The sequence below is a fragment of the Quercus suber genome, unplaced genomic scaffold (assembly GCF_002906115.3).
Source record: "Quercus suber isolate HL8 unplaced genomic scaffold, Cork oak 2.0 scaffold_207, whole genome shotgun sequence".
Taxonomy (NCBI): Eukaryota; Viridiplantae; Streptophyta; class Magnoliopsida; order Fagales; family Fagaceae; genus Quercus; species Quercus suber.
In genome coordinates this window covers 1,015,271-1,037,136 of record NW_027069665.1, presented here as the reverse complement: position 1 = coordinate 1,037,136, position 21,866 = coordinate 1,015,271, and the positions used below count along the sequence as shown (strand labels likewise).

Genomic DNA, 21,866 nt, shown 5'->3' with positions numbered 1-21,866 from the left:
TGGAAATAAACTACATCAATCCTGAAATTTAGGCTTTTTATAATATGGTGAATAAAAGGTCTTTAATTACAATGTCTCAAAGTTGAAGAATGGAAGGTGGGGAGCTGTCAATGGGATGTTACCTGATGGAAATGTTGACATGTCATCCATGCAATCAAGAGAAATATGGCCTGGAGTCACATATGCTGTTGCTGCAACAATGATCCACGAAGATATGATTGATATGGCATTTCAGACTGCAGTTGGAGTCTACGAAGCTGCATGGTCTAAAGAAGGACTTGGGTGAGTTAGCTCGTCGTTTGCCTTTTCTTCTAGAATTAGTTTGTTTTATTAACTCACGCAGCTCAAGATTAATAACCAAAAGCCATTATGACTGTTTGTCACATTGAACAGAAGTGAACTTTGCTCGTTTCGTTTTCCTTGTTTTTGATAAGGATGCTTGGTTAATCCTATATTTCTATTACTCCTCCCCCTCCTTGCAATATATATATAATTGTCAATCTTGTACAAATTTTCTTGCGAATCTCTGTCGTTAACTGTTAGTAGATGCAATAGTTTGCCTAAATCAAATTGATATTTTCTTTGACTTTGTGGCCTGATAAAATCATATCACTTATGCAACTTTATATAACTATATCTTTATTTACAAGAGCCAAAAGCGTGAGGATATTTTCATCAAAAAAGAAAGGATGTGGATGTAGCATGCTATTAGCTTATTTTCTTGATAATATTTCTTTTGGCTTAAGAGTTTCATTTTGAACCATTCGTCAGTAATAATTTTAATCCCATTATTCAAAACTAAAGCCCATATGATCTTTTTGACATAAATCGTGCTCTGTGCTGTCACCTTGAGGTCATGACATCTTATGTAGCAAGAAATAGGCAAAAGTATAGAAGGCAAAAAATGAAAGGAAAGAAAAAAAAGAAACCTAAATGGTTGCTTGCACTTCACATCTTTGTTTATTAGAACCATATTTTTTTTTTACTTGCTCAAACCATTAGTTCTTTTCTTGATTCTGAAATACAACACAATACTGGATATTCATGATGTCATTCAAGACACTTTTTGACCAGTTTATTCTTGGAAGAATTTTTTAGTTAACTGTTGGTTAATTCATTTAGGTGATACCTAATTTCCTTCTTTTAGATTATTAACAAGTTACCATTTTGTGCACAGTTATTCTTTTCAAACTCCGGAAGCTTGGAACAAGGAGAACCAATACAGATCTTTATGTTACATGCGCCCTTTGGCCATATGGGCCATGCAGTGGGCACTAACGAGACCAAACCTTCTTGACGCAGAGGTGAGACAAGAAGTGAAGGAAGATTCTATGTTTGTGCACCATTATGGGTTCTCAAAAGTTGCTCGCCTTTTAAAGTTGCCTGAAGAGGGAAAGTCTAGAAGTCTTGTACAGGCTTTATATGAGTTTGCCTTGACTAGGGTCGGGATTTAAGTCAGGTTTCCACAACTATCCAGAGGCCTGTAAATCATTCTATTTGATTGTTGTACATACTATATAGCACCCTGAATCTTAGTTGAGACAGCTATTTGATGTACTAGCAATAGGCCCACGCGATGTGTAGATAATTCTTTAAGATGCTATGTGAGAAGATTATATAAAATATTTTAAATATTTTAAAGTAATAACATGAAGCTGTGTTGTGATAATATAATGAGGTTTATTTCATTTTATTTTATTTTATTTTTGAGAAGAAGATGAGGTTTATTTTAAATTAATAATGTAATACAAAATTAAGGGGATGGAGAATTTGGAATATAGAGTAAATGTCATATAAATTAGAAATTAGTTATTATGTGGTTTAACCGTGTAACTAATAAGTTGATTGTTTGTTTAATCATGGTTTTTGTTTCTTCAATGCATTAGAGTTAGTATTAATTTTTTGTAATATTATTGTTAAATTTTTTGTATGATGTCACATTTATGTTATTAAAGTATGATAGTGATAGGTAAAACACTTAGTGAAAATAGTAATATTCTATTAAATGAATTTTATTATAATCCAAAATATGTAAATAGGTAAAGAGTGGTGAGGTGGAAAGTTAAATGAAAAATTACTTTAACAAAGCGCCACATGGTAGAACTATATAATTTTCTACATGAGGTTTTTGCTTTCTTATATAAAATTTAAATACATATATATATATATATGTGTGTGTGTGTGTGTGTATAAAATTAATGCACACTTATAAATAATTAATGTGTATTTACTCATTGACATATTTAACGAATTAAAAATTTGACATAAATGCAAACTTTGATGAGGTGGAAGCCTAAACAAAAGAGTTTCAAGGAATGTGCTACTTGATGGAGCCTCAAGGTCTCTAACATAATGTCTATGCTTTTATACTTTGATGAGATGGAAGCTTAAATGAGAGAGTTCCGAGAAATGTGTTACTTGGTAGAGCCTCATGTTTTCTCACATGAGATCTCTATTGTTACATATATAATATTAATATTAATATTAATATTAATATATATATATATATATATTTTTTTTTTTTTTTGATTGATTGATTTGTATTATACTACAACTATGGGTTCTATTGATTCTCACTGGTTTTATATATGAAAAAGAGCTAGTCACACATTTACACTATACCTCAAAAGGATTGAGATTTAAAACAGGTTCCATAACTATGCAGAGGCATGTAAATTATTCTATTTAAAATCCCATCATTTATAAATTTCCTTGTTTGGCTCTGATATTTGATGATGAGAATTTTAAACAAAATCAAAACTAAAACTGAAAAATTATGTTAAGAGCAACTGTAAATATACCCGTCTTCCCATTCATGTGAGGCTTTGTCCATGTTAATCTCTTTGTGCAATTTCATCATTGTTCTACTTACTGGAATCCCACCTCACTCTCTTACTCATGCATATATATTAGTCTTCTCCACATGTGGAACTGCCACTATGTTCCAATTCAAAGAGATTATATGACACATATTCGCCAATCTATATTCTATATGTTACGGTGGACCTTGCAAGCATCAAGCAATGCACCTCATATGCCTGTTTCAAGCTTGATAGACATGTGCCGAATGAACTTCAATGACGCATATTCATTTTTTTTGGCTGAAAGTTATTTTCTACAAAACAAAAAGAGGTTTAGAATATCTTTTGATAGGATCAATTAAAATGTGAGACTAACTCCTTTAATTTTTGAGAAATGCTATGTTCAAAATATTTTCTCAACAAATTCTAAGCGGTATGTTGTTACTGTTTTTTTTTTTTTTTTGCTTATCAATTACAGTCAATAACAATTTGCCACTTAAAATTTGTTATAAAAGTATCGTAGACATGGCAATTTTCTTAATTTTGTCATCACATGAAATTGGTATGTGAATTGAGAGGTGAAAAGTGGTCTTCGACTGAGTTACATTTTTAGTTACCACTAAATTGCAATCTTACTGAAATTTTCTAATTTTTTTCTACTATGAAAAAAAAAAAAAAAAAATCTGTAATACTAAAAACCAACTCAGGCCCATCTCTTTCGGAAATACAAGGACCACCATAACTCTATCTTTATCTAGAATACCCTTCTTTCCAAAGGCAAAGTACAATATTACCAATCACACGTTAAAATAACAGGAATGCCACATGGCAGCCACCCATTACACCCTCATTCTTGGCATGTCCAAATAAGGTTCCAAAAGTCTAGGACTAGGATCACCGACCGTTTTTTCTTTCACTAAACTACCTCTATATAAGCTCAATCCCCACTTCAAAATTATTATTATTATCTTTTCCAACAAAAAATTTTTGTAAACAAACAGAATAACATAGACTCCTGCTGCTGAAAGAAGGGGGTTTACATATATTTATATTTTGCCCTGGGGGCGGTTTTCCGATTAATCGGAAACCGCTCAAAACGTTTGATTTTGTATTTTTATGTTTAAAATTGCAGCAGGGAACAAAGTAAGATTTCAAATCTTAGTGAATTGTGTGTATGTTGAAGTCATAGAACTTGTATTTTTCTATTTGCTTTATCATAGTGAAAAGCATAACTTTGATATATAAGCTTTTTTGTCTTTTGCTTTTGTTAAATTGTCCTTGTTGTCACATTTCATTCTGGGTATTGGATAAAAAGTTTGATCAACCTGTTTGTTTCTGCTTGTCGTTTTTTGAATCCTCTGAAGATATTTCTTTACATTTCTTTGTATTTAATTTTAAAGGGGGAAACTTTTTCAAATCTGTATGCATTTTGAAGGACTAAGAGATTCCTGTTTTGAGTTGGGTTTTGGAGCCCAATTCAAGAGACGCCACAATTTTCCACATCACATTTCCCAAGAGGGAAATAGCAGAAAAAATGGCCAGAGATTGCCAATGTCAATGTGCCACTCTTCAGCCTGATGAATGGGTGAAGGGCAAGTTGGTTGGATCAGGATCTTTTGGCACTGTCCATTTGGCCATGAACAAGGCCACTGGAGGACTATTTGTTGTGAAGTCCGCGCAGTCTGGGGCTGGACTTAAGGCCCTAGAGAATGAAGCTAAAATCCTCCAGAGTTTGAATTCACGGTATGTTGTCCATTGTATAGGGAGGGATACGTTGAGTGGATCAAATGGTGGACACAAACTCAATGTCTTCATGGAGTACATGGGAGGAGGTAGTTTGTCGGATGTGGCAGAAAAATTTGGAGGGGTGCTAGAAGAGGAGGTGATTCGATTGTATACGAGAGAGATTCTTCACGGACTTAAGTATCTTCATGAGAATGGGATTGTGCATTGTGATATAAAGTGCAAGAATGTACTTTTAGGCTCATCAGGGAATGTCAAATTGGCTGATTTTGGTTGTGCAAAGAGAATCAAGGAAATCAAGGCTAATGAGGGTATATCAGGTTTATGGAATTATATTGGTGGGACTCCATTGTGGATGGCTCCTGAAGTTTTGAGAAATGAAGGGCTGGACTTTGCTTCTGATATTTGGTCATTGGGATGCACAGTTATTGAAATGGCAACTGGCAGGCCTCCTTGGAGTGAAGAGATTTCAAATCCAAAAGCTGCAGTTTTGAAGATTGCATGTAGCAATGAGAGACCTCAGTTCCCAACTCAGCTCTCAAAGGATGGTGAGGATTTTTTGGCCAAGTGCTTGGAGAGAGACCCCCAAAAAAGGTGGACATCTGAGGAATTGCTTAACCATCCCTTTATTTCTGGGAATCCAATGAGGATGCATACAAGAAAGGAACATATATGCTCACCAGCAAGTATCTTGGACATTGGAAATTATGATTCAGATGATTCGGATGTTTCGGAGAGTTCTAATTTAGATGAGTTCCCCAGCAAAAACCCATTTTCAAGGTGTTGTAGTGAAATAAACGAAACAACAAGAGGAGAGCAGGCAGAGAGTGACTTGGCTTCATCAGAGATTTGGGTTACTGTCAGGTCTGGTGGAAGCTTGTAAAATAGATGCCACATTTGGATCAAATGTAGATTTAGAGACAGTGCAAATGTAGACAGAAAAGTTTGATTGTACATAAGAGAGATATATTTGAATGTACAGCTTACTAGTAGAAAGAGAGAGGTTGTCAATTTTGTGTGTTTTCTGCTTTCTTATTTTTCTTTTCTTTAGAGAACCTTGTTTCCTAAGATCAAATATTTAAGTTTTAACCAACTTCCTCAAAAATCAGGCTCGGACTTCAATCTCTCTGCAAGTAACTACATTGGTTTAGATGATTTAGACACTGTACTTAAGAGTTTTGTCATCTCCTTCATGGCCTTTCTAATCTTTTAACTCCCCATTTTTTTTTTTTTTTTTTTTTGTAGACATTCATTTCGTTCTCCAACCTCATACTTTCTTTTAGAATGCGTATCACGATTTCAGGTGACTCAGTAATTTTAATAGCAACAGAGCTTATTTCAATATGCATTAAGAGCAGTATGGTACATTTTCATAAATTATTGGTTAGAATATGGAAAATATACTTTGGCTAACAATTAGTTAAGAGGAGGTTAAGTGTAGGTAATTACCAAAATTTGGGGGAGAAATTAGAGAGTTTTAAAACTGAAAGGATCAAAGTGTTGGGTTGCACTCAATCTCAATGAAGTTCTTTAATTTTCTCTTTAATTTTTTTGGATAGAAATCATGATCTAAATTTATAGAAGCTGCATAGTGAATTTTTTTTTTCTTTTGCTAATTTATTTTGTTGCACCAAGGTCTAGAGTCAAGACACCTATGGCATGAGTGTAAGGTTTCAAGCATTAAAGCCCAGTGACATCTGCCATAAAAAGTAGTTGATGGGGACCAAACGCTTAATCATATTAGGCCATTACTTTCTCGAGTATATGCACTAGATGTGGGAAAGCAACCAAGATAGAATTCTGCTGAGTGGGAGAGAGAGAATTGGATTTCACAAATAAACAACCAAAGCTTATGCATTCATCATTACCCTGACACCCCAACCCCAAGAGAAAGAAAACCAAGCCACTCCACAATTCTTTGATTCGCAGAATGAGAAATAATGCCTTCATAACTCGTAAACTAGAATTACATACACCATTTTTCCAAGGATCCATATGAAAGTTATTTAACATACAAAAGTCAAAACCACTGAATTTAGTCAAGATATACTTTTACATCAATCCCATTATCAATAAGGGATTGAACCACCGCTCTGATCTTCCCTTCAAACTTGTCCCTATCCCTCGGAGTATAGGAAGCAGTGTAGACATCAGCCTCTCTTGCCCTGTCAGCTAATATCCGACCAATGGCCAAACATGCAGGTATATCTGATCGGGACTTGAGTGCAGCTTTAATGTCCTTAGAGTTGGTACCAGCAACTGCAACCTGCTTGCTTGTCACCCTGTGGGTGAGTGAGGCTGACACAAAGCGTTTTGAGATGAACACATCAAGTGTAAATGGCTCCATGTACGCTACAGTGCGTTGTTTGAATGATACATGCTTGTTTGGATTTTTTGACTTCTTCTCCTTCTGGTAAGTGTATGGCCGGCTATTATCATCGTCTAGGAAATCCTCTACCCCAAAAAAGCTTCTTGGTGCACAATGAACCTGTAAAAGTGCAATATTAGAAAAATGTTTGTTTCTCAATTGTGACAATTTTTGGAAAAATCTTCAAATGATGCCAATATGAGCAACTTAGCAATTGTGATTTCCAAAACCATCATTCATCATTTTAGCCAATGGAGGGAAACCTATTGAGAATTTGATATCTCATACAAGTAGAAGCTAGGATACAAGTAACGTAACCATACAAGTCCCAAGTAGACCTAAAAGTGTGTATATGACTACTGTCAACCACGCTTCTTTAATTTAATAACTCCAATAATGCAACATACAAAGACCTGATATGTTTTGCTCTATTCTAGGCTCCATTTGTGCAGCTATTTAGATAATTTATTGATGAGGTGTCTGATGCAGTGCCTATTTCTCTCTTATTTATGAATGCCTTCTATTCCTTTCATATTTGCTTAACGGTGGACTTTGAGGGCATGACTTTATCCCTTGAGAAAAGAAATAAAATCAAGCATTAACAAATTAGTAGGGGCGACCGCAGGCATAACTAAATAGGAATTCACTGTATATTTAAGCTCATAATGCATAAAATTGTTTAAGCTCAAACAATTTTATTAAATTTTAAGTATCTGAAAAAGTTTCAACATTGCAGTTCCTGAACTTCATTGGATATCAATTGACTCATGCTAATGCATTATAAGTGCTCCTAACACTTCAACCATTTGTTATTCCACCTAGCCACAAGTAGTGCCAGTCCACAACACAAATAAGAACAAATGTTTGACTACGCTAAGTAGAGACATCGGAATAAGCAGTTTTGACTATCAATCTATATATTACTTTTCTTTCAACTTCTAGCCAGTTTTAGTGCATGCAATGTTAACAACAGGCAGTAATCAACAAAAGGAAACATTTTGAGAAATTTTTTTTTTGAATACATGTAAAGTAGATACCTGTCCATTATGAACATCGCTTGTGAGAACATACAAGTAAGGCCTAAATTTGTCTCCTCCATACGCATTAACCCCTCTGTTACACACCTTGCCAAGCACATGCTTCAACATGTTTTCAAACACCCAACACCCTTTTCTAACAAACACAAATTATTTCAGTTCCAATGCAATCCTCCTGAAAAAAAAAACAAAAAAAAAACAAAAGAACATCACCAAAAAATTACAATTGCCAAAAGCTTCACAATATACCCAGAAATTGTAAATTAATGTTAGAATCCAAAACTAATAACATTTGTCGAATACATAACATTGGAAAGGGTATGAGGAAATGAAAGATAATTAGTCAATAATTTTTATACAAAGAGAAATGCAAAAGATTGTGAGTCAAGCATATTGTCAAACACCTAACGTGCAGTATGAAAAAACAGATGCATTGATATAAAATTCTGGGAGTTATGGGAAAAGGGTACATTTATAATCATAGGGATTTGCTATAAGCGTTGAATTAAAGATGGGTGTAGAAGGAAAGCTCGAAACAGTGGGAGAGAGACTAACCCTGGCCACAAAGTAAACGGGTTGTGTCTCACACTGAAACAAAAGACATGAAAGTGACCGAAATCAAAAAGGAGAAGTTCATACATGGGCTTTGGTTTCGTGTGGGCTGCACCTTATTATCATTTCACACCAAGACCAATTGAAAAATATACATATGGTCATCCCTACAGATTATTTAGAAATATATGTAATTTTAAAAATATCTTATTAACATAATCGAAATTATCTTTATATATCAGTGAATCACTTGAAAGTTGAAACTATATTAATAAGAAAATATATTCTATTAACAGTCTAGATTAAGTTATATATATATATATATATGTAGGGTCTGATTTGGCGGCCCAGGCCCAAGAGGGATGGGTTACGAGCCCAATAAACTCAAGACAATGAATTTGTAGAGAGTGGGAGAAAGAGCTGGGCTAGGTGTAAAACAAACAGAGGTTAATTATAGCGTTTGAGGATTCATTGACACAAGATCATATTCATCTTCTTTTACAAGTGTCTGTCCGAAGAGGTATATATATTATTGAAATGTAAAGTGATTACAATTCTTGGAACTACAATGAAATTGTCTAATTCTTCTCTCCCCCCTCCTTTTCCGATCCCTACTATCAGAGACCTCTCTTGCTTCTATAGCACACTTTTCTATCATCTCCATCGTCCATTTGTTCTTCATCTAAGCATCCACTTAAGTGCATGTCCCATTAGGTACTCTTTTTGCCCCTCCGTGAGTGGTAGTAGCTGAGATTACACTGTTCAGGGGTCTTCTCCACATTAATGCAGCCAGAAAAGTAGCTGCAGTGCATTTAATGCGGTGATGACAGCTTTTCCTTAAGATATTTTCTTATTCTAATCATCCCCAGATATGCCTAGAGCTTATCTTTGTCATTGGGATTGCCTGAGAGTCCATTCAGACCTTCTATTCGCTGGCTGGGTCAAGACTATTTATGTCCGAGGAGTGTAAACTCTTTGGACAAAATGTGATCTCTTTGGACGTTACTCTTCCTTTACTTCTGGGTGGCTACGTTCAGATGAATTCTACCTCGACCAGCTATTACTCTTCGGACGTACAGTATTCCTCAGGACAGGGCCCACAGCCCAATAAGTATGTCTGGGCTTTTACCCCCCCACAACAGCCCCTCAAAATCCTAATTTTTCCCTCGCATCCGAAGAGAAAAGGTGGGATTTTGACTTGTCACGAGGTGAGAAATTTGGGGAGAGACAAATATTTGAACTGACGCGCGTGGGCCTAGATAGAAGCGCTTCATTATTGCCAATGTTTGTTTTCGTATTTCCAAGGCGCTGCATTAATTACTCCAGGCGGCGCCTTGTCTTTCATATCCAACGGTGGGCTGTCGATCCAACGGGCGCACTTCTTCCCCGGGATTTGAGCGAAATAACTCCTGCCCCTTCACTTAATCCCGTATAAAATCTCAGGAGAAGGCGCTTCTTCTTCACTTTGCAAACTATCAGACTTCCCGGCGAGAACAAGCACACAGCTTCACCACGCTCTTTTAGCCATCGATCTGAGTCTTTCACAGAGCCCTTGAGGATCCTTGTGCGAGTTCGAAGATCACTCTCCAGTTTAGTTCCTGTAAGTTTTCATCCTTTCGATCCTTCAATTTTCTCTTCAACCAGTTGCCCCAACTTTTGAACAATTATTCCCCGATCACCGCACTCAGCGCTTCCATCTTTTCGTTTAGTCGTGATGGGCAAACTCCAACACCTGGTGGATAGTCCTGCCCAACTGGAAAAATTTAGGGCCACCTATCGCATACCCCCAAATGTAGGTGTGAGGTATTGTCCACCGGAGAAAATACTAACGGATCGGAGAACGGGCGAAGTCGTAATCCCCGTTATTGCTTTCTTAGAAGGAGGGATGACCATCCCCATGGGCCCTATCACCACTAATTACCTCCGAAACCATAGGCTTAGTCCCAACCAGTGTGTGCCCAACATGTTTAGGATCTTAGGGGCAGTTGATGATCTTGACCGTCACCTAGGATTGGGGCTCACCTGGCTGGACATGGCATACATGTATGAGTGTCACAGCCAACAAGGGGCGGGATATTACTTAAAATCCCGGTCCGATATTGTTAGGCTTGTCTCCTATCTTCCTAAATCCAACAAGGGGATGAAGGACGACTATGTAATCGTTTCGGGCGCATGGCATGACGGTCATCACTGTCTGACCACGCTAGGAGAGCCAGGTGGGACACACTAGACTTAGGTTCACCAACAGTAGGCTTAGGATCTTCGACTTGTAGCAATTTTTAATTTTCTTTGTACTACTATTTCCGAATCTCTGACTAAATTTTGCTCTGATTTTTAACAGATAGGGACCAGTTTGCTCCTCGACTGACCCTTACGAACACTGCTGCCCTCAACTACCTACTAAGGTCGGAGATTTTCGTAAGCGAGGACGGGCAGGTCAGATCGATTCCGCTTATCCTCGGGTATACAGCGAAACCGAAGGACTATCAACCGATCGGCAACGCAATAACGCTGGGGGATTATCGTCTGAATCGTATAGACGTTGCCCGAAAAGGTTTCTTGGCACCATACGACCTCACCCCTGTTCTCCATCCAAACTCCCAAGTTGTACTCCCGCTCACCCAGCCGATCCAGCAGATTCCCTTTGAACCAGTGGCAGTAGGCGAGAGGGTTGGTTCCTCTACCTCGTTGCTAGAGGAGCAAATCGATAAATTTGTGTTCGGGGGAGAAGCTTTAGGAGGGGAGCAAGTGATAGAGCTCTCGGATGCCGAGGAAGAAGGCGACAGGCAGTCCAGTGTCCACCCAATCTTGATAACTGCCCTTCCTGAAAACTCTTCGGACGACGACATGGTGGACTTAAAAAGCCTGATGAAGAAAAGGGGCACAAAGGCAGAGACGAAAGGGACTGGAACGTCCTAACCAGCTGCGAACCTTCCACCGCCACCCCCTCAGATTCCTCTGAATCTTGGCACCAAGCAGGTGCCAGATCTGAAAAAGAAAAGACCAATTATTGATACTGAGGAGAAGGAGGTGGCCCCTCCAAGAGGAGCCAAGTAGCAAAAGGTGACAAAAGGTCACTGTGACAAGAGGGCCTCCTCCACTGAGAGTCGAGAGGACATATATGTGGCCGAGGTGCGCCGAGGGCCCCGCACCTGGTCCCCCAGGTTGGAGTTAGACGGAGCCCCTATCCCTTGGGATACCTCCCTCAGAAACTATGACGGGGGGAGGGCAGGCCTTGTTGCCGAGGCTTTGGAGCAGCCTCTTCTTCTCCCGAAGGACATGGACTCGTATCGGCGCTTCAACTAGTACGAGCTCTTCCAATCCCTCAAGAGGGATATTGCTATGGTGAGTGAACTGGTCCTCTTAGTTCAGGTACCCTTTTCTTTTTTTTTGCTTTACCTCCTGTCTTTACTCTACGTTGAAAACTTTTGTCACGCAGGTTACCCAGCAGATATATGTGGCTGAGGAGTGGAACAAGAAAGCCCACCTCGAGGCCCAGGTTGCAACCCAATCCCAATCGGAGGTCAAAAGATCTCTGGGTAGCCTCAAGGAGAATTACTCTCTGCTCTCTGAGCAGTTAAAGGACATGACCAACCAGAGGAACAGCCTTGATGCTGGACTAAAGAACGTTGAGGCTCAGGCCGAAAACCAGCGCAAAAGGTTGCACCTGGCAGAAATCAACCTGGCAACTGAGAGGGAGCTGGTGAAGGGTCTCAGGGCTAAACTTCAGAAGGCCAAGAAGAGTGCTCGAGTAGCCGAGTAGAATGCTCGGCTGGCAAATGAGGCAGTTGAGGCCGAGAGGAAGGCAGCTTACCAGCTGGGGGTAGAAAAGACCGAGAACCAGCTTACAGAGCAGTTTGCCTCAGTTGCTCGAGACTACTGTGATGTAACTTGCCAAAAGGCGCTGGATGCTGCTGGAGTCCCCCTCGATTCCGACCTAAGATTACCTGGGAGCGTATATTATGACCCTAAAATCCGAGTGCTCCCAGGGTCTGATCCCCTCCTCCCACACAGCTTCCTGAGGCTTCGGAGCAATCCTTAATCGGCCAACTCCCACTAGCCAGTCTCGAGGTTGCCAAGGAATCCGGTTAGTCCGTCGATCCGAACAAGCCTATGGAGGCTCTTCAGGACAAGGGCAAAGTTTTGACGGAGAAGAAGAAGACCCCCCAGAGTCCAAGGACCAAGCTACTAATCCTTCGTTCTCTCAGAAGAAGGCCTAGAGACTTAGGGGTTCCTGTTTTGTATTTATGATATTTCTTTCTGTTTAGGTGAAGACTTTGTAAACTTTTCTTCTTTTTAATTAATGAAACTTTTTTGCTTTTATTTCTTATGTCTCCGTTATGTTTTTTATGACTTGTTATTGTTGCAAATGACTGTCCCTTTTAATTGAGGTAACAATATAACTAAACTCATACATCATATCATGTAGATGACGTAGGTAGTGAAAATTGGTACTAAGAATGGGTTTAAGTTTAAACACTTGAGGAAATTGTAATGGAGTGTTAACTAAACCAAATCATCTGGTCCGAGGACTACAGGCATGAATGAGTTTAAGTTTAAACACTTAGAAAAATGTAACGGAGTGTTAACTAACCCAAATCATCTAGTTCGAGGACTACAGGTATGAATAGGTTTAAATTTAAACACTTAGGAAAATTGTAACGGAGTGTTTACTAACCCAAATCATCTGGTTTGAGGACTACAGGCATGAATGGGTTTAAGTTTAAACACTTAGGAAAATGTAACGGAGTGTTAACTAACCCAAATCATCTGGTCCGAGGACTACAGGCATGAATGGGTTTAAGTTTAAACACTTAGGAAAATTGTAATGGTGTGTTAACTAACCCAAATCATTTGGTCTGAGGACTACAGGCATGAAGGGGTTTAAGTTTAAACACTTAGAAAAATGTAACGGAGTGTTAACTAACCCAAATCATCTGATCCGAGGACTACAAGCATGAATGGGTTTAAGTTTAAACACTTAGAAAAATTGTAACGGAGTGTTAACTAACTCAAATCATCTGGTCCGAGGACTACAGGCATGAATGGGTTTAAGTTTAAACACTTGAGGAAATTGTAACGGAGTGTTAACTAACCCAAATCATCTGGTCCGAGGACTATAGGCATGAATGGGTTTAAGTTTAAACACTTGAGGAAATGCAGTTCAAATGACGAGTCGGCGTGCTGATTAAGGGAAAAGCCCGATTAATAATAATATCTTTTGAGGTTGTTTACATTCCAAGGGCAGGGTATCACATGGCTATCTAGATCTTCAAGGAAATATGCCCCTATGCCAGCCCCTAAAGTAATACGATATGACCCCTCCCAATTAGGCCCTAATTTTCCCCAAGCTGGGTTCTTTGCAGTGCCAACAACCTTTCTCAGTACTAGATCACCAGGTTCCAAATGCCTTGGCTTTACGTTGGCATCGTAGCCCTGCCTGAGCTTCTGTTGATAATGTGCTAGATGAACCATCACATTCTCCCTTTTTTCCTCAACTAGGTCCAAACTCTTCTCTAGCTATTCATTATTGTCAATCAGATTGAATGAAGTGGTTCTCAAAGTCGGGAATCCATTCTCCAAAGGTATTACAGCTTCAGCCCTATAGGTCATTGAAAAAGGGGTTTCCCCGGTAGATCTGCGAGGTGTAGTTCTGTAGGCCCAAAGTACATGCGGCAATTCCTCTACCCATTTGCCCTTTGCGTTGTCCAATCTCTTCTTTAGGCTGTTTACAATGACCTTGTTGACGACTTCTGCTTAGCCATTACCCTAGGGATAAGCTGGGGTGGAATATCTGTTCGTGATTCTTAATTTGCTGCAATAACTCCTAAACGCTTTGCTATCGAATTGCAGACCATTGTCCGAGATGAGAGTATGAGGGATCTCGAAACGAGTGACGATGTTTTTCTACACGAACTTTTACACGTCTACATCTCGGATGTTGGCAAGAGCTTCCGCTTCGACCCATTTGGTGAAGTAGTCAGTGCCGACCAGCAAGTATTTCTTGTTTCCCGCGGCCTTGGGGAATGGCCCCACGATATCCAAGCCCCATTGAGCGAATGGCCACAGGCTGGATAGTGGGTTAAGGGTCCCACCTGGCTGGTGTATATTCAGTGCAAATCGTTGACACTGATCACATTTCTTCATATATTCCTAGGCTTCGTTTTGCATGTTCGGCCACCAATAACCTTGTGTAATGGCTCAATGAGCCAAAGATCTACCCCAGTGTGACTCCCACAAATCCCTTCATGCAGCTCTTCCAGTAGCAATTCAGCAGCCTCAGGATGGATGCATAGTAGGTATGGTCCTGTATAGGATCGTTTGTACAGTCTCTGGTCCTCAGATAGCCAGAACCTGGTTGCTTTTCTTTGGACTTTATCAGCCTCCCCTTTTTCTTTGGGCAAAACATCATACCGCAAGAAGTTAATGATAGGATCCATCTAACTAGGCTCGGCCCTGATCTGGTGAACCTGCACTGCCTCTGTCCCCGCTTCCGTAGCCTCCTGTAGGTCCTCGACGAGGATGATTCTTGGCAGACTTTGCACTGACGAGGTGGCAAGAGTGGCCAGGGAATCGGCATGTGTATTACCGTTTCTGGGGATGTGTAGCAAATTGAATAAGTCAAACCCCGATTGCAAGTGCTTAACTCGGCTCAGGTATCGCTACATTCTCTTATCTTTCGCTTCGAATTCTCCTTGCACTTGACCTACAACCAGTCTCGAGTCCGAGAACGCTTCCAATGATTTCCTCCCATTCTCTGAACCATGTCCATTCCTGTTAGCAGGGCTTCGTATTCGGCTTCGTTGTTCGTGGCGGTGAAGTTCAGTTTTAGAGATTTTTCAATAACTATCTTCTCTGGAGATACTAACACTAGTCCTATGCCAGAACCATTTTGATTTGCTGTGCCATCCACGTACATTTCCCAATAAGAGGGACTTTGTTGAGAGATCATGCCAACCGATTTTCCATCCATGTCCGACGTTGGTATCGCTTCCTCTAAACGAGGCTCCGTGAACTTGGCTACTAAATCCGCAAGGATTTGGCCTTTGACTGACGTACGGGGCATGTACTTAATATCGAAAGCCCCTAAGATTGTACCCCACTTAGCAATCCGTCCGGTGTAGTCAGCGCTTCGGAGAATAGCCTTGAGTGGGAGCTGAGTGAGGACGATGACCGTATGGGCCTAGAAATAGTGAGGTAGTTTTCGCGTGCCCAGCATTACTGCTAGAATGGCCTTTTCCAGTGGCAGGTAACAAATCTCGGCTCTATGTAGTGATTTACTTACATAATAAACTGGTCTTTGTACGCCGCAGTTTGCTCGGATTAGTACCAAGCTCACAGCACAGGGAGCCATCGCAATGTAAGCAAACAAGACTTCGTCCGACTCAGGGCTGGACATAATTGGTGGCCGAGCTAGATAGTCTTTGAGTTGCTAAAATGCCACAGCACATTCTTCAGTCCACTCGAATCCCTTCCACTTGTTGAGCAAAGAGAAGAAGGGCCGACACCTGTCTGCCGACCGGGAGATAAATCGATTCAAGGCAGCAGTCATTCCAGTTATTTTTTGGACTTCTTTGGGATTCCGAGGAGCTCGTAAATTGTTGATTGCCTTTATCTGGTCGGAGTTGACCTCAATACCCCTATGAGTCACCATGTATCCCAAAAACTTGCCAGACCCCATGCCGAATGAGCACTTGGAGGCATTTAGGCGTAGCTTGTATTCCCTGAGGACCTCAAAGGTACTTTCAAGGTCCTTTACATGCTCAGCAACAATCTTGCTTTTCACCACCATGTCGTCAATGTAAATCTCGATGTTTCTACCAAGCTGTGGCTCGAACATCCTTGTCATCATCCTCTGATAGGTAGATCCCGCGTTCTTTAGGCCGAATGGCATTACCTTGTAGTGGTAGTTGCCAATAGGGGTGACAAAAGCGGTCTTTTCCTGGTCGTCCAAGGCCAAATGTATCTGGTGGTAGCCTTGGAAGGCGTCTAGGAAGCTCATCCGAGGATGGCCGACAGTGGCATCCACTAGTTGGTCAATCTTTGGCATAGGGAATGGATCTTTGGGGCAAGATTTGTTTAAATTGGTGAAGTCCACACACACTCGTCATTTCCCATTCTTTTTCTTCACTACGACAGTATTCACTAGCCACTCAGGGTAGAAAACTTTTTTAATAGCTTCAACTTGTTTGAGTTTCACTACTTCTTTCTTTACGGCCTCAGCATGTTCCTTGGATGGGCGCCGAAGAGGCTGCTTCTTAGGGGTTAGTAGTGGGTTGACTCTTAGATGATGACAAAAGAATTCCGGGTCGACCCCTAGGGCTTCATAAGCGTCCCAAGCAAATACGTCAAGGTTTTTCTTGAGGAATTCTACTAACTCTTCCCTTTCCGGGAGAGGCAGCTCGGATCCAACTTGAAAGAATTTTTCTGGATCATCTCCGATGGTGACTTTTGTTAGATCCTCGCACCTAGCTCTTTCTTCTGGATTCTCATCAGGCAATTCCCGAGACTTTAATTGCTATAAACCCTTATCGGCCTTGGACGGATGCTCGGCTTCGAGTTCATGCTGAATGGCGGCCACTAAGCATCGGCGGGCTATGGACTGATCCCCTCGGATCTCATAAACTTGTCCTTCGGACGGGTATTTGACTTTTTGATGCAGATAGAGGAAACAGCCCCTAGTGCATGAAGCCAAGGTCTGGCTACGATTGCCGTATAAGGTGAATACACATCCACAACTACGAAATCCACCTCCACCACTTCGGAACCGGTTTGCACAGGAAGGCGTATCTGGCCTTTCAGGGTGACAACTCTTCCCTCGAAACTCACGAAGGGAGAGTTGTATGGCGTTAAGTCCTGAGGTTTTAAACCCAACCCCTGTAAAGATCGGGGTACATTATCTTCATGGCATTGCCCTGGTCCACCATCACCCTCTTCACGTTGTATCCCCCAATTTTGAGGGTAATTACTAAGGCGTCGTCATTGGGTTGGATGGTCCTCATCTTATCTTCATCCAAGAACCCTATGACCAGTTACACTGTTGCCTTAACTCTCTTCGGGTTTTGGCAGGCATTAGTTGTGGATGAACGGGCGACTGACATCACCTTTGAGGGCAAGGACCCTGTTCTTCCTGGTGCGGTGAAGACGACATTGAAAGTTCCTAACGGAGGCTTGGATGGATCGTTTCTTCGGGATTCTGTGCTTGTCTGACTTTCTCGGCCACTGGAGTGGTGTAGGAGGTGTTTTAATCTACCATCCTGGACCAGTTGCTCCAGGTGATCCCACAGGCTCCTGCAATCCTCTATGGTATGCCCATGGTCCTGATGATACTGGCAGAAGAGATTATGATTGCGCCTTTCGGGGTTTCCCACCATCTTATTCGGCCATCAGAAGAATGGTTCGCCCTTAATCTTTTCTAGAACTTGGTGTACTGGCTCTTTGAATACAGTGTTGACTATTTGAGGGTTTGTTGATCCCGTCGCCGAAAAATCCCTCCGGGGTTTACTGCCGTTGAGTCGATCCGACTTGAAATCCCTTCTTTCTTGGGGGATAACCTTTTCCTTGCCCTTCCCCTGTTGCTGGTCTTCTTCAACTCTTTTATACTTTTCGATGCGGTCCATCAGCTGACGCATGCTAGTGACTGGCTTGCCAGACAAAGATGTCCTCAAGCCGTGGTCAGTGGGAGGCTGAGCTTGAACGTGTCGAGGGCCATCACATCAAAGTTGCCCTTCATATTGTTAAACATCTCCCAGTACCTATCCGAATACGCCTTCAGAGTCTCACCCTCTTCCATGCTTAAGGATAGCAGGGAGGACAAGGGCCTGGACACTCTTCTGCAGGTGACAAAACGCGAACCAAAGGCTTGAGTGAGTTCTTTGAAAGAGCTGATAGAGTTTTCCTTTATGCTGTCAAACCACCTCATCGCAACCGGTCCGAGGCTGGAGGGGAAGACCTTGCACATCAAAGCTTCGTTCCTGGAGTAGACTGCCATTCGCTGATTAAAATGACTGACATGTTTTACTGGTTCCGTTTTACCATTGTAGATGGTGAACGCAGGTTGGTTAAAACGCCGGGGGAGTCTTGCTTCCTTAATCCTGCGTGTGAAGGGCGATCTAGAGATTTGGTTCAAGGCCTTACTCATGGCATCGTTCCCTATATCTCCACGTGGTGGGCTCGGAGGTTGCTTCTCATGACGACGCTCTTCCTGGTAGGAAAAGGACTTACCAACTGGTGTTCGCGATCTTTGTTGGTAAGTGGGATCCTGTTGGTCGTCGGACTCCTCATCGTAATATGAAGGAACCCGTTTCCATTTTGCATGACGCAACTCTCTTTTTAACTTTTCAACCTCCAGTTGCAAATCCCGGTTCTTCTTTGCATGAGATATGTAACTCCCATCGCGTGACTGGCTTTGCCCAGTGTGCACGGTGTGTGCACTGCCCTCACGATCATGTCTCTGCTCTAAATTAAGGAAAGGGTCCGCATGCTGGGATGCCCTTGACTCTACTTGTTATTGGCCTCGTTCAGTCATCCTTCACTGTTGTTTTCACCCCTGCACGAACTCTCCCCACAGACGGCGCCAATTGTAGGGTCTAATTTGGCAGTCTAGGCCCAAGAGGGATGGGTTACGAGCCCAATGAACCCAAAACAATGAATTTGTAGAGAGTGAGAGAAATAGCTGGGCTAGGTGTGAATCAAACAGAGGTTAATTATAGCGTTTGAGGATTCATTGACACAAGATCATATTCATCTTCTTTTACAAGTGTCTGTCTGAAGAGGTATATATATTATTGAAATGTAAAGTGATTACAATTCTTGGAACTACAATGAAATTGTCTAATTCTTCTCTCCCCCCTCCTTTTCCGATCACTATTATCAGAGACCTCTCTTGCTTATATAGCACTCTTTTCTATCATCTCCATCGTCCATTTGTTCTTCATCTAAGCATCCACTTGAGTGCATGTCCCATCAAATACTCTCTTTGCCCCTCCGTGAGTGGTAGTAGCTGAGATTACACTGTTCAAGGATCTTCTCCACATTAATGCGGCCAGAAAAGTAACTGCAGTTCATTTAATGCGGTGATGACACCTTTTCCTTAAGATATTTTCTCGTTCTAATCATCCCCAGATATGCCCAGAGCTTATCTTTGTCGTTGGGATTGCCTGAGAGTCCATTCGGACCTTCTATTCGCTAGCTGGGTCAAGACTATTTACGTCCGAGGAGTGTTAACTCTTCGGACAAAATGTGATCTCTTCGGACGTTATTCTTCCTTTACTTCTGGGTTGGTTGCGTTCAGATGAATTCTACCCTGACCAACTATTACTCTTCGAACGTACAGTATTCCTCAGGACAGGGCCCACAGCCCAATAAGTATGTCTGGGCTTTTACCCCCTACATAAATATATTGGTTTTACAAATTCATCTCAGACAATTTTAACTTTACATATTCATCTACTTTAATTTTAATGTTATAACTAAATAATAAATCAATGAAAAATTAAAACAAACATATTGTCTATACATTTTCATCTTGGGCGGTTTTAATAGTTGATAGACACATTCAAATTCATAGCCAAGATTGTATTTTGATATATATTCACAATCTCACTTCCAAAATAACTAAGTATTATGTCAAAAAAAAAAAAAATATCAAACAAAACCTATAAGAGGGAGAGAGAAGACCTGTGATAGAAACTTAAAAAACCAAACATGCTACTAAATCATATTAACCAAAAATAGTATTATAAAAAAAATACAATGATTCATCAACCTAAAGTAAAGTTGAAAAAAGAATACTCTCTCTCTCTATATATATATATATATAGAGAGAGAGAGAGAGAGAGAGAGAGAGAGAGAGAGAGAGAATAATTACCTTTTTCGGGAGAGAAATAGAAAATTAGAGCCTAAACTTGAAGTTGAGCTTGGCTTGCTTGCTAAGCAAACAAACATAAACAAGCTTTTTCATGAGCTGTGCTCAAGTTGTTCATAAATAGCTTGATTCATTTACAGCCCTACTTTGGGCCCAAAGAAAATAAACCTAAGATACTTAGGATCTCCTAGAAGATTCTAGACTCAACTAAATTACCCAAAATACCCTTAATTTGCAAGAATTACGGAAATTACAGATTTGTCCCTAATTACAAAATTGACCATAACTAATGAAATAAAGATCCAAATAAAAAACTGTTTTAACCCTAAAACTGTTTTAACTCTAAAGAACTCATACTTAGACCTTTAAAACCACATGATTTTTACTTCAATTGGAATCGCACATGAATCCCATAACATAATTCTTGAATAGGCAAATTTGTAAAATATCCATCTTCCATGGTTGCACCAAAGAGAGAGAGATGGATTGCAACAGCCATTACATTCACTTATTATCAACATAGCATGGCTAAAGTAGTTGATGTGGCACATTCCACATAGATTGCTACCTCTATATGTGAAAATTTTCATGAAAAGTGGTTGTATCCCCTAACACCACCCTCTATATAGGTAATTATTGTTTAACACAATGTTCACACTTTCACACCAGATGTCCACATTTTCCGCATGATATAAAAAAAAATGTGGACACAATGTGAAAGAGTGTGGATGCAGTTGGATGTGAAATAAGCAAAGCTCCTTTCTATAATAACCTATGTTACTCTTTCTTTAAAAAGAAGAAAAAAAAAAAAGCATATGTTAGAATAGATTAATTTTGCCATGGTGACCTGATGTCGTAATCATACAGTGACGTATTGGTATGATATATTGACGTATATACCAACTTGATATGGAATTCATATGTGCTTGAGCAAATTGAATTCACAAGAAAAAAGGGTCTTAATGTTATAAGAAAATTACAAAAAAGGGACATAAGCCCTTGAATGAATAAATCTTCATTGATTAAAAATGCTCCTTAAGATGGTTTAGTTATGTTTAGAGGAAAGTGATTAATGCACTAATGAGAAAGAGTGAGTTAATTTAAGTGGAATGAAAAAATGTAGAGGAATACCCAATTAATAGAAATCGTAAAAATTGACATATCAATTAGGGAAGTAGCTAAAAGCATGACTTCGTATTGAATAGAAATGGCAAAAAATAACACATGTGGCTGACTCTAACAAGTATGTTGAGGATCCATAGCTGACCCCAAATTTGGGATTAAGGTTTGGTTGTTGATTAAAAATAAGCTCCATGTCTAAAGACCATTCATGAGATTGTGAAAACTGTGCTTTAATTTTTGTAATTTAACCATGTTTGCTCCTTTTGACTAACAAAATCCTTTTTTGTGTGGTTATGTATTATACTTTTTACTTCTCTAAACTGAAAATTCATTATTCATTATTCATTTTGCATTTAGAGTTTTTGTTAATGTTTAAA

General features: G+C 40.2%; 3 protein-coding genes across 6 annotated transcripts; 2 read left to right on the top strand and 1 right to left on the bottom strand.

Annotated features, from left to right (window-relative positions):
- The first annotated feature begins 58 nt into the window (after positions 1-58).
- LOC136070067 (uncharacterized) lies at positions 59-1,693 on the top strand. Its single transcript, XM_065779417.1, has 2 exons — positions 59-282; positions 1,178-1,693. Exons 1-2 carry the CDS (start codon positions 116-118, stop codon positions 1,452-1,454), a joined length of 444 nt encoding a protein of 147 aa, XP_065635489.1. The 5' UTR covers positions 59-115; the 3' UTR covers positions 1,455-1,693.
- Positions 1,694-3,762: 2,069 nt separating this feature from the next.
- On the top strand, positions 3,763-5,555 carry LOC112028480 (mitogen-activated protein kinase kinase kinase 17). The gene has a single exon (XM_024061177.2). The coding sequence runs from the start codon at positions 4,336-4,338 to the stop codon at positions 5,425-5,427; it is 1,092 nt and encodes a 363-aa protein (XP_023916945.1). The 5' UTR covers positions 3,763-4,335; the 3' UTR covers positions 5,428-5,555.
- An 882-nt stretch (positions 5,556-6,437) lies between these two features.
- On the bottom strand, positions 6,438-8,720 carry LOC112028469 (uncharacterized). Of its 4 annotated transcripts, none has more exons than XM_024061165.2 (3): positions 8,589-8,720; positions 7,950-8,124; positions 6,438-7,032 (listed from the first exon to the last, which is right to left on the bottom strand). In XM_024061165.2, the coding sequence occupies exons 2-3, from the start codon at positions 8,058-8,060 to the stop codon at positions 6,580-6,582; spliced, it is 564 nt and encodes a 187-aa protein (XP_023916933.1). In that variant the 5' UTR covers positions 8,061-8,124; positions 8,589-8,720; the 3' UTR covers positions 6,438-6,579. The 4 variants fall into 4 exon arrangements, with proteins under 4 accessions (XP_023916933.1, XP_023916931.1, XP_023916932.1 ...); XM_024061163.2 differs by having other exon boundaries at positions 8,505-8,719; XM_024061164.2 differs by lacking the exon at positions 8,589-8,720 and adding an exon at positions 8,420-8,523.
- Positions 8,721-21,866: the final 13,146 nt, after the last annotated feature.

Coding starts and splice junctions, on each gene's coding strand:
- LOC136070067 (XM_065779417.1), top strand. CDS start 116: ATGTTACCTGATGGAAATGTTGACATGTCATCCATGCAATCAAGAGAA. Junction 283..1,177: donor TGGTCTAAAGAAGGACTTGG/GTGAGTTAGCTC, acceptor TTTTGTGCACAG/TTATTCTTTTCAAACTCCGG.
- LOC112028480 (XM_024061177.2), top strand. CDS start 4,336: ATGGCCAGAGATTGCCAATGTCAATGTGCCACTCTTCAGCCTGATGAA.
- LOC112028469 (XM_024061165.2), bottom strand. CDS start 8,060: ATGTTGAAGCATGTGCTTGGCAAGGTGTGTAACAGAGGGGTTAATGCG. Junction 7,033..7,949: donor GCGATGTTCATAATGGACAG/GTATCTACTTTA, acceptor GCACTTTTACAG/GTTCATTGTGCACCAAGAAG.